This window comes from Boleophthalmus pectinirostris, unplaced genomic scaffold (genome assembly GCF_026225935.1).
Source record: "Boleophthalmus pectinirostris isolate CB_2022bp ecotype Guang Dong unplaced genomic scaffold, ASM2622593v1 HiC_scaffold_13, whole genome shotgun sequence".
Taxonomy (NCBI): Eukaryota; Metazoa; Chordata; class Actinopteri; order Gobiiformes; family Gobiidae; genus Boleophthalmus; species Boleophthalmus pectinirostris.
Window position 1 is genome coordinate 29,236,453 of NW_026571036.1, and position 13,243 is coordinate 29,249,695.

General features: G+C 39.0%; 1 protein-coding gene across 1 annotated transcript in view; it reads left to right on the forward strand.

Moving 5' to 3' along the window:
- The window catches only part of LOC110168269 (1-phosphatidylinositol 4,5-bisphosphate phosphodiesterase beta-1), a 521,321-nt gene extending 515,920 nt beyond the window's left edge, over positions 1-5,401 (forward strand). Inside the window, 1 exon segment of the mRNA XM_055149396.1 lies at positions 955-5,401. Coding sequence (XP_055005371.1) covers positions 955-1,173 — 219 coding nt within the window. The 3' untranslated portion in view covers positions 1,174-5,401.
- The last annotated feature ends 7,842 nt before the right edge of the window (positions 5,402-13,243 follow it).

Consider the following 13,243-nt stretch of genomic DNA (forward strand, 5'->3'; position numbering starts at 1 on the left):
AGATCACTGGTTTTAGTCCTGGTTTAGACCTGGTTTAGTCCTGGACTGGATTAGTCCTGGTTTTAGTCTGGTTTTAGTCTGGTTTTAGTTCTGGTTTAGAGGTGTCACAGGAGGAAGCGCGGTTTACGCCGCGGCACGATCACACGGGACGGGAGCACGTCGGTGTCCGCGCAGTGTCTACGGAAGGAAACGTGGTCCGCGCGTTTCTCAGGTTAATGACGATGATGAAGGTGTGTGTTTGTGTGTGTGTTGTGTGTGTTTGTGTGTTTGTGTGTGTGTTGTGTTTGTGTGTGTGTGTGTGTGTGTGTTTGTGTGTGTTTGTGTGTATTTGTGTTTGTGTGTATTTGTGTGTGTGTTTTGTGTGTTTGTGTGTGTGTGTGCGTGTCCCTCTCATGTGGCAGGTCACTATAGGACAGTAGTGCAGACATCATGAGCCTATGCAGGTTGTTTTTCACCAGTGACATTTAAGTTGTAGGCGATTTTATATTTGTTATTTTCTTTTATATTTCACGTCGGGAGAAGAATTTCCAAGACACGAATGTGTTTTTACCTGTGCACTGCTGCTCTGTTCTACTGGCTCTTCCACCTCGTCCATTGTGCGACTGACGCCACCAACGTGAACGTTTACATCGCTCTTACTGCGCGCGTTTTGTGTGGGTTTCCAGCAATGAGTGGAATTACCGAAATAAAAAAAAATTATAAATGTGTTTTTGTGTGTGTGTGTGTGTGTTGTTGTCCCAACAACACATAAAAACAGATTTTATAATAAAGCAACTCACATACAGAAACAGTAAAGTTAGAGATTAAAAATGAGATTAACGCGATTAAAAAACATAACGCGCTAAATATGACTGTAATTAATTAATCGCAATTAACGCAATAATTTGACACCCCTAATTATCATTATTATTATTATTATTATTATAAAATGTCCCCCCTCTCTCTCTCTTTCAGCTGCAGAGTGATCTGGATCAAGAATACCAGGACAAGTTTCGGCGGTTGCCCGTGGAGATCCAGGAGTTTGTTCAGGACAGCGGTAAAACCAAGTTCTGCGATGACGCCAAACTCCCCTCCTCTTCCTCCACGTCGGAAAAACTCACCCACAAAATGTCACAATCCGAAGACGACACCGAAGAGGGCTCCACGGAAAAGGTCTACGACACGCCCCTTTAAGAGACTTGGTTTACGGACTGTACGGGGATAAATAATTGGGACTGCTGGATTTTATTTGGACGGTGCTATTTCTAACCGAGGAGAAGGATTGGTGATTGGTGATTGGGTGAGTAGAGGCCCACCGAACCTTGTAAATACTACTTTTTGTGTACTTGTATGTCCCTTAAAGTGCATATGACAGGTTAGACTACTCATTAATTTCACTATTTCTAACACATTATATTAGAGAAGATACTACTACTACTGCAAATCTTGCCTAGTATTTTTATTTTTTTTTATTTTATTTTGGTGAAGTTTATCATTCGACTTCTTGGTTGGACATGGACTGTAGATGTGGTAGAGATGATTCGATAACTGTTACTGCAACCATAATGTCAACAAGGGCCAAAACGTTTTAGCTGTTACCATAGACTGTAAATGAACATAGCTAAACCACCAGCCGTCGAGTTCCAAACAGGAAATAGTGAACATGGATGTGCTTCTGGCTCCATCGACTATGGCACCAATTGACTTTACACTGAAAAACTGTCACCCCTCTCTGTAACCGCTGCAGTGAGTCTTGCCATTTTACCGTATTTTCCGGACTATAAGTCGCTCCGGAGTATAAGTTACACCAACCAAAAAATTTGTAATGAATCACAAAATCACTAAATCTAAAAACTGAATTCTTCATCCTCGGTGTCACTTCTGAGCAACTTCACAACCTCTGGAGGTAAACAGAGTGCCACTTCCTCTTCTGTGTAGCTGTCGTCAGATTCAGCATCAGTTCTAGTTAGAATTTGTTGATCTAGGAAAGTTACGTTGCGCACCCTCCTGGTGACACAAGTTTCTCGCGCACTCCAAGCTTTCTTTCTGCTGCTTGATTACCATTTTCTGCTGCAGATTTCACTACTCGCAGTTTGTAATCTGCAGAATATGATTTTTTTTTTAGGGCATTTGTGTTCAGTCTCCTCAGTCGTCTTTATAAGTTTGTTTAAATTTACAGAAGTAATGGTGCGATCGACTGACATGGTACAGACAGGTACAGAGGCTCTTTCTGCAGGAGACATGCGCAGTAGAACCAAGTGACAATGGTACAGGAGGAATAGGAGTAGCAGATACTGACACACACAAGACTAGAGTTTATCGCCGCTTCAGTGTGAAAATTTGAATACATAAGCATATAGTATAAGTCACAGGAAACACCCAAACCATGAAAAAATAGTATGACTTATAGTCTGAACAATACGGTAGTCTTAAAATGTTTATATTAACCCGCTCTACATGATCCTGGTGTTTTATTTTGCTATTTTGTCTGTTAACATGTAAATTCTTATTCCTAAAATTGAACTGACTCCAATTTGCTCCTGTAACTGCTTGCCTGGTGAGCTTCATTTGACTGGAGCCTGACTCTATGGATGACAACACCTTTATTTTATTAAATGAAGGTTTAAAAAGTAGTTCTGTATATACATAGATATTCTGTTGTAAAACTGACTGCTACTTCTTGTATTTTTGTACTTTTCTTCTCTACTTTTTTTCCACACAATCTGCCACTTGACTATGATAAATATTCACCACAGATTCTCACCCACCAAACCAAGCAGTAAGTGTAAAACCATGCAGACCTGTCATATGCACTGAATTCAATGTTGTTGTCACAGGATATGTTACGAAGCACTAACTGTTTTGCAGGAATTTTATTTTACTTGAAGTATTGTTGCACAGAAGGCTAGTTATAGTTTTGATCATATTCATTTGATATGGTTTTCTTAAGGTTAGTGCTGGTCATGTGGTCAGTATGGTGGTGCCAAGGTTCAAAGTTACCACTGCATTTTAGCCTAAAGCTTCCATGTTTGAGTAAAGAGGAACATATGAGTCAGACCTGGTCCAGTTTAATGGTTATGGAACAGAAATACATGAAAACTTTAAATATCACATTCACTTTGGTAGAGTAGTTGGCATTTTGACTTAGTTCTTCTATCCAGTGATAAACAATAGGTGCACTGTGTAACTTTTCTTGTTGGGAGTGGGAAGTTATAGCTTTGCCTGGAATGTTTCACAGTATGGCATTAAAAAAGTATCTATCTTGCACCTGCTCAATTTCAGGTGGTTTAAATTGTAATGTGTTATTAATGAGACGGGGCTGCCTCTCTACAGATCTGACCTGTAACTTGTGGTGTTTTCATGGCGATAAATTAGATCAATGCCGTACTGCGGAACATTTCAGACAAAGCAATGACGTCTTCGTGGAGAGTAAGTAAACATGCCATCCGAAAATTACATAGTGCACCTTTAAAATGGACGAAATAAAATTATTAATTCATTATTATTCATTATTTATTATTTTTTATTTAAACCTGTGGTCATAAGTTCTGGGTAATGATTGAAAGGACGAGCTTGCGGATACAAGCAGACAAAATGAGTTTTCTCCGCAGGGTGGCTGGGTGCTCCCTTAGAGATAGGGTGAGGAGCTCAGTCACACGGGAGGAGCTCGGAGTAGAGCCGCTGCTCCTCCATGTCGAGAGGAGCCAGTTGAGGTGGCTCAGGCAACTATTCCGAATGCCTCCTGGGAGCTTCCCTTGGGAGGTGTTCCAGGCATGTCACACCGGGAAGAGGCCCCAGGGAAGACCCAGGACACACTGGAGGGACTATGTCTCTGGGCTGGCCTGGGAACGCCTCAGGGTCCCCCCGGAGGAACTGGAGGACGTGTCTGGGGTGGAGGAAGTCTGGGAGTCCCTGCTTAGACTGCTGCCCCCGCGGACCCGGCCCCGGATAAGTGGAAGAAATGACTTATGACTTATGACTTCTTACTTTAAAAAAAAAAAAAAATGTAGGGATGCACCAATACCAAAACTTGTATCGAATATCAGCAACAATACTGAAAAATTTGCCAGATCGGGTATTCATAATATGAGTCGATATCCTGATTCGGCCTTTAATTGGAGGCAATACGACTATTTACTGGATGATTTTGACCTAAAACATCTCAAAACTAACATAATATTTGAACTTTTATTCATATGAAGCAATTCTGTCATTTCTGTGAAGGATAAAAGAACAGTTACGTAACATAATTGGATTTCTTGTGTAATAAGTTAACTACGTTTTAAGGAATTAAGTGCCATTTTCTTTCCCTGCACTATCTGGTATCGGCAAGTACTATATTACTAAAAAGACAGTATCGATATTGGTAAAAGATCTGACAAAGCTGGATTGGTGCATCCCTACTTTCAATCAATCAAATTAAATATCTTAAATCTCGGCAAACTACTTCCACGGAAAACTAAAAACGTCTCTTCAGATCTTCTTAAATCAAAGAGTGCCGTAATTACTTCTGACGCATGATGTAGTTACAAATTACCAAATTAATAGATCCAAAATACATGGAATTCTAAGTAACATTTGTGTTTTCCAAGTATATTTTTCTTCCATGACCTGTAAGCTGAACCCTGGTCTGACGCTGTTGTATTTGCACTGAAGGCTCACTGTATCTCTGTGTATCTTTATTTGAACCTGAGGCACCGGTGGCTTCCTGGTTTCCATGTTTTTGTCACAGACTAAGCCCATGCGTTGCTGCTAATATGTTTTTAATATTACTACATTATTGTTTTGAATAGTTTGTATCATACGTTGGCATGACGATAATATGATGCACTGTTGTCATTTCAATACTTTGGCTGTTTCTTACTAGTTTTGGTGACACTTTATACTCACTGCTTTTTAATTAACCGTAATAAAACATGAACTAAGACTTAATTCATAATGTACAAAAGGTTTATTAACAATGATTCATGTTTAGTAACTCCTTAAAGATGCACTATGTAACTTTTCTTGTTTGGATGTGCTACCGGTTGGTTTCCATGGAGATATTTTTGCTTTCCATGGCAAGTTCAAACTTATCTATATTCTATTTGATCAATTACAGATATTTTATTACTCTAAAAGATCTTGAACCGCAGATCTCACCAGTAATTTGGGTTGGTAGCGTCATCTGCTTGTTTTCATGGTAATCTGTTTAATGGCATACTGTGGAACATTCCAGGCAATCCAATAACGTCCTCTTGAACAATTTGGAAATTATGGTAAAATTCCAGCCAAATTATAACCATGCGATTTTGATTCAATTGCGATGTTGATTCAGTTGCGATTTTGATTCAATTGCGAATTTTGATTCAATTGCGATTTTGATTCAATTGCGATTTTGATTCAATTGCAATTTTGATTCAATTGCGATTTTGATTCAATTGCGATTTTGATTCAATTGCGAATTTGATTCAGTTGCGATTTTGATTCAATTGCGAATTTGATTCAATTGCGATGTTGATTCAATTGTGATTTTGATTCAATTGCGATTTTGATTCAATTGCGATTTTGATTCAATTGCGATTCATCTTTCAGCCCTAATCACCATGGAGACAAGCAGGTGGTGGACCCTCCTCAAAAAGGAAAAGTTACATAGTGCACTTTTAATATAGACTTTTAATTTCGTAACTCCTCAATTAAATAGTTACTACGCCTGAATTTAACTATTTGTTCATTATGAGTTAAAGGTGCATTGTGTAACATTTCTGGTGGAGGGTCCATTACCTGCTTGTTTCTATGGAGATGTCATTGCTCTGCCTGGAATGTTCCACAGTATGAAGAAGCTCTATGTTACATTTATTAAGTTACAGCTGGTTTATAGCTCAGAAAAATACTAGTACGTAGAAAAACAGGCATTCTGACTGTGAGCGGGGTCGCCTCTCTGCAGATCTGACCTGTAACTTGGTCTGGTTTGGTCTCCATGAAGATAGAAAGTTTTAATACCACACTGTGAAACATTCCAAACAACGCAATAACGTCTCCATGGAGAAAAGCGTTTGATAGACCCTCCACCAGAAAAGTTACACAGTGCACCTTTACGTCTTCGTTCATGTTTTCAGGCTGATTAAAGTGTAGCTGTTGTAAAGTCGTACCATTGTTTTTGGGGCATTTTAACCCTGTGAGGAAATGAAGGGACGTTGTAAGTATTCGCATGTACTGAGGTGTAAATGTTACAATAGTTCTATAGCAGAGGCGTTTATTACTTGTAAATCTATTTTCTTGGACTTAACAGTGGCGTCGTGGCTAACAGGCTAACAGGCTAACGGGCTAACATGCTAGCACTACTGGGGACTGAACCTGGCGTGGTAGAGACAGGTTTGGTTCGTGTCCGTTTTCACCTGAACAAAGTCTTGCTGTAGTTTTTTAGAAGTCTTCCTTTTACACATGAGATCGGGCACATGGACCACAGGATCATATGAAGGAGAAAAATGTGCCACAAATGACTTCACTTTACACACGCTAATATGAGGAAGTAATCCAGTTATCCAGAGCTGATTTGAAGATATTAACTCTTGTATTCTGAAAACGGTGAAATTTGGTGACAGAAAAACAGGTGTTATGCTGCATTCTATTGAACGGAAGCCGAGACAACACACCAAAAAATCCACAACACACCAAAAAAAAAGTCACAACGGAAATGACTGCAAGACTCTATTTTAATGCAAATGCCACAACAAATACAAATGCCGCAACACATTAAAAAGCCACAACACATCAAAAAGCCACAACAGAAGTGACCGCGGGACTCTATTTTCTGACGGACCGATCAAGCGGCAAGTGAAGAAGAAGAACTACAACGTGAAACAAATAATGATAAAACAGTAAATTACTTACGTTTCCAACTTCTCCTTTACTTTTCACGTTGTAGTTCTTCTTTTTCACTTGCCGCTTGATCGGTCCGTCAGAAAATAGAGTCCCGCGGTCACTTGCGTTGTGGCTTTTTAATGTGTTGTGGCTTTTAATGCATTGCGGCGTTTGCGTTTGTGTTGTGATGTTTGTATTTGTTGTGGCGTTTGCATTAAAATAGAGTCCCGCGGTCATTTCCGTTGTGGCTTTTTTTGGTGTGTTGTGGCTTTTTGTTGTGTTGCCGTATTTGTATTTGTAACAGCGTTGGCGTTTGTTGTGACCCTTCTCGGCTTCCGTACTATTGTGCTCGTGAACTGGGAAAACTGACCTTCACCTCGAGAAAGTGCAATGGAACGGCCAATCAACTTGGGATTTTGAAACACAAACTCAGGCTAGTTCGGTGGAAACGAGTTGGTAGGATTTAGGTCACAGCAAAACTTATGACACACGGTAAATCGAGAGAATTGTCTTTTTGTCATTTTGATGTGTTAAGTCAGGGATCTCCATCCTTTAGCTCGGGAGTTACCAGAAACTCTCCACCCCCTTCCAAGTAGCTCACCAAGGGATTTCTAAATTACATGTAATATCTTAATTAAAATCAGATTTATTTCCACTGTAAATGTGTCATTTTGATTCCTAACTTGTGCACTAATAAATGGATAATGGTTCATTTTTTAATAAGCATCTAACTGTGCCCCCTCTAAAGCTTGCAATAATGCTTTTATGTTTTCAATTTTATGCAACCGCCAAAATGAGTAGCTCTCTGGTATGTTTGGAGGTAGCCAGAGGAAAAAGGTTGGAGACCCCTGTGTTAGGTTGTATGTGTTAGTGATGCGCAGATGGTCAGGCGGATGATGTGAATATTTTAATTCAATTTGGGTGGGTGGCTACTTGAATAGAAAACTCTGTGATCAATCGGCTGACAGCGGGCTGGTGCGATTTTGAAAATTGGTCAAAAACTGTGGTTGCAAAAAGGATAGCGGATAGATGATGAGTTTTGTGATGCTGTTGCGGAAGAAAAAATAGCTTATCCACGCATCTCTAATATGTGTAGAGAAAGTGTCCTCTAAAACTCTGTAGTGTCATTTACACTTTCTTTCACATCATTTGATAGTAGACACAAGTTTTTTTCTGAACATGTAAAATTCAAACTGCTGTAAGTGAGTCGCCAACAGCTAACGTTAGCTAATGGACTCTATTTATTAGCAGGAGGTAACAATACATTAAACTTTTTCGGACATCCATATTTTCCCCAACTGTTGCAATGGAACCGCATTTACAACATATGTTGAGAGAACTAACTCGGATTTATCGACTACCCACATTCAATAGAATGCAGCATTAGCATCATTTTTCCTTATGATGTAACCAAGATCAATTCAAGGCTTTGAGTATGATTTTCTCTGTCTTAAAAAACGTGAAAAACAGAACTTTGTGATGGTCCAAAGTTATTCCTCACTTACTTTACACATTCAGAGCACCCTAATTATTCACCATGATGGGTTTATAAGAGTTTTTCACAACTTCAGAGACCAGTGTCACGGTAAAACTAACAACAATTAGCATGCTAATGTGCACATTGAAATTTTGAACCTAGCTTTTTAGATAATGCAATTGAAATTTTAATTGTACCGTGTCAACAGTGTCAAAGATTCTGAGTTGAGGAAATGTTTATGACCTGTAAATATGTAAACATGCACACAAAATCCAACTTTTTGTTTTCACTCTAGTCCCAATGATTGACCACTAATCCAAGTCGAGACAGCTCTAAACTAACACTACCCTGTCAGTTATTTTAACAGAACCATAAATAAAACTGGATTGCTTCCTCTATTTAGTTCCCCAGAGGAAGTCATGTTTCCACTTCCTGTCTGTACAGTGCCATTGGAGGGTCATTCTAACTCTATAAAAAAACAGAAAAAAACGTACACGTGAAGGAAAATCCCAAATGTACAAATGACTTTTTCAGACGCTGAATATTGCCGTGAGTCCTGTGCCTTTGATAGGTTTGCCTTGTTTGTTGTTGAATGTGTGAAAAAGCATTATTGTTTAAGAATCGATGTCTGATACTGTAAGAATAGACTGTGCACTTTGAGTACCACTACTGAGTAAATGTGACGAGCAGTATTTGAAACTCATATTCGGACTTACTTCCTATATTTTTATGTCTTGATCGAAACCACTTTATTTATGGCTCCCTCTCTTCTGAGCATCTTAACTGTGTGCCCCTGGAACTGTTCATGTGTGTAAGAATTAAGGATAAAATAGTGTAAAAGGAAACTTGCCTGTAACTCAAATAAATGTGGCTATTATTATTGTACTACTCCCGACTAAAGTCTCATTAGTTTGCGTTGTGCTGTGTGTGTTTTGTATGTGGGACTCTTTTATAGGGACAGTTCGGAATTTTTGATATAGGGCCCAAATTCCTAGTGATCCAGAGTGTTGGAGAAGTGTGGAGACACTGTCCACTAAAAACAGTCTTACCCACTAAACAAAACACCCGAAGCAAATCTGTTATTACACCAGACTGTCCATGTGAATGTCTGGGTCAATAGAATAATTTTAGAAGTAAAACCTACCTTGTATTTGAAGGATTTCTGTCTGAGCAGCAGCAGTAAGTTGTACTTCCTGATAGAAAGCTCGGCAGCGGCGGACTGATATATGAGAAAATAGTCCCTCAACATGCGACGATTCATGCAATGCAAGGTTAGTTTTATTTCAAACATCTATGTCCAAAATTCTATACTGTCCCTTTAAAGCTGCAGTATGAATGATGATGATGATGATATGATGATGATGATGATGGTGATGATGATGATGATGGTGATGATGATGATGATGGTGATGATGGCTGATGAATCTTGCATGTATTCACTCACATTTTATTGGCCATAAACAATTCCGGGGAAGTTACTTTAAAAAAGTAGTGTTTGCTCATTACTCGTTACTTCTTTAAAGAGTAATCCCTTACTTTACTTAGTTACCTTCTATGGAAAGTAACTTTTTATGTTACTTGTTACTTTGGTAAGTTTTTGGAGGTAAACTCCATCTAAGGCTAAATACGGGCACAAAACTGATAGTCGACATGTACTGTAAGGGAAAGCTGAGAAGAACTTTGAAGAGAGAGTTCAAGAGGACGTTAAGAGGTAAACTGGGCAGGCAAGGGACGGCTGCCAAGTGCACTTCCTCCGTGGCGATGCGCCGCGACCGGCTCTGGGTTGGCCAGGAAAGTCTTGAGGTGAAGGTGGCATGACGCCCAGGCTGCGTGCTTTGCAGCTTCTCTCGCTGGTCCTCACTGCTTCCTGGGGCCGTGGGATCAGTGTCCCCTGCACCCACGTACACAGAAAATTAGCGCCGAAATTGAAAAGTGAGCTACATTTTGTTACCAAATTTTCTGTAATAGCGCATTACACTATTTTTACCTGAAAAAAGTACTTACGTTACTGTACCCAACACTGGCCATATATAATCAAAAACATGCATTCTTACAGCGAGCAGGGTCGCCTCTCCACAGATCTGACCTGTCACATAGCCTGGTGGACTCTCATACTTGTCTTCAGAGAAAAGTGTAAGTTTAAGTCATGCTGTGGATCTTTATGTGGTCTTCTCACTGTCCACACGTCCGTTTGTTTACATGTGATTTGAAAAACGGCGTTTCAAAGGCTTATGTATTATTTCATTTTTGTCACCTTATCCAGATCCCAGAGATGAATACTGTTGTTGTGTCCTTGGGCAAGACACTTAACCCACCTGAATGTGTGTGTGTGTGTGTGAGTGGTTCCTTGTTGTAAAGAGCTCTGAGTGCCTTAAAGGTGGAAAAGCGCAGCATAAAAATGTGACCATTTACCATTTTACCCAGTTTAATCCTGGTTTAGTCCACGATTAGTTCTGAAGTTAGTCCCAGTTGATGTGTTCCATGTGTGAACTCAGGAGGGAAAAAGGAGGAAAAAGATCAATGGTTCCCAGGTGGAGAAAGAATTAGTGATAGTGGCATAGCAATAATAGAAATTGGGGTTGAAGCTTTAGTAATAGTTTGAATAGAAGTGGTAGTAGTAGTAGTAGTAGTAGTAGTAGTAGAAGTAGTAGTAAATTCTATAGGTATACTACTATAGTTTAATACTTTTACTGTAGTAATTGTATCATCTTTCACTGTTTTATGCCATATTGTTCACCCATATTTATTCTGTTCTTCCAATTGTAATAATATTTTGTTCATCTGTTTTTATATTTCCATTTTTGTTATGCTTACAGCCACTGCTTCTGCTACAAATCATTGTATATAAGCCTATAATATTAAATGTAGGACAAGTAAACTATTTTAAATTTTCTGATCTTTGTTCTAATGTTGTTTCCTCAAAAACAGACCTGGAGTTGTGTTTTGTTTCATGCACACATGTTTATCACACAAACCCTGCATATTAAGGTTGAGCTCTTCTCTCAAACAGAAAACACTCTGTTCCACCTTGTAATGTGGTAATACAGGAGTGCTCCACTGTGTTTTTAAACTCCATACACATTCACTAGAATCATTTGCATAATTACAGTCCTGGAATTACCAATCTCTACTGAACTAAAGCTACTTGAAAACCTGAAAACTATCCCTTCATGACATCACAAGGTGGACCAAAGCATTCTCAGATGTAGACAGCCTAATCACCCAGGGTTACTCAAACATGTATGAATGAAGCAAAACACAACTCCAAGTCTGTTTTTGAGGAGGGAACAACATTGCATTGTGTAACTTTTCTAGTGGAGGGTTCGTCAGATGCTTTTCTCCATGGAGATGTTATTGCTTTGTCTGGAATGTTTCACAGTATGACTTTATGGAGACCAAACTAGACCAAGTTACAGGTCAGATCCATGGAGAGGTGACCCTGTTCACAGTCAGAATGCCTGTTTTTCTAGGTATTTTTGAGCCACCTGCAATTTAATAAGTAAGTTAGAGCTGTTTAATGTCATACTGTGGAACATTCCAGACAGAGCAATGACATCTCCATAGAAACAAGCAGGTGACGGACCCCCACCCAAAAAGTTACACAGTGCACCTTTAAGAATGTAATCAAAAACAGTCTCTTGCCCTCGATCGGAGAATATAACATCATCACTGAAACACTTCAATTATCAATTCTAATTTCTTATGCCCATATATAGGCTGTGTGTGTATGTGTGTTTGTGTGTGTGTGTGTTTGTGTGTGTGTGTGTGTGTGTGTGTGCCTGGTTCGCATGCTGTTATAATGTGTAGGTCTGCTGGAGACGGGTGCAGGTGGAGGCTGGGGGGAGAATGGTCCTGACGGTGGCCTACTTCCGCCTCATCGCCTAGGTAACCGCATCTCTTAAATAAGGTTTGTTTTTTCGAGCACCTCCATCACTAAATCAGCTCTTTGGCGAGTTATTTCCAAGGGCATGGCTTCACCTGATTGTGATTAGACTGGTCTGCTTTGTTGTGTAATGTGTTATATTAAAACATCCTTGGCCTAGATGCATTGTTCTATATCTCCATTTACAAATACTTCCTGCTTTTATCAAGTATTATGTAGCATTTTAGTATTATATAAGTTACCCAACTCAGAAGAAAAGAAAATAAGGTTTAAATTAAATAAGGTTTACAACAAACACCTGTCTTGAAACTAAGCAAAGCACTGTAGAAAGTTTAATTTGTAGGTTAAAGGTCCTACATTAAACAAAATTGACTCTTGTGAGCTTTAAACTATCTTAGAATGTTGTTACCTCATCGTCAAAAACATGCCCAGTTGTGTTTTGTTTCATTCACACATGTTTCATTAATCCTTTATTATTAGTCTGTCTTCCTCCCCAAAGCTCAAAATGCTCTGATCCACCTTGTGATGTCATGTAACAGTAGTTTTCAAGTGAACAGCTCCTTTTACCTTTAGTTCAGGGCTGAAATTATCCAAACGATTTTAGTGAAGGTGTGTTGAGCTTAAAAACACAGTGACGAATAGGGATGTGCAAAAATATCGATATATCGTATTGTTTAATGTGATGAAATAGTATCAATATTGTGGGCTGCTGTATTGATATATCACCAAGAGTGTTTTTTGGTATATTTTACTCAATTATATTGTTACAGCTAGAGTTTTGTTGCTTCTTTAGATGAAGAAAATACCTTTATTTGACATTTTCACAGTTTTTATGATTAAAATGTTTGTGTTTCATATGCACTTTGCAGAAGAAGTGATTTAACAAAGACTTTTAGTGTCACAGCCATAATTTAGCATTTATATTTTACTAAACCATATTGCATTGATTTGAAATATATTGTATTGAATCAAAAGTGCACCGTATCAAGATATGTATCGTATCGAGGCCTATGTATCGAGGTATGTGTCGTATCGGCAACTTCTTAATGATACCCAGCCCT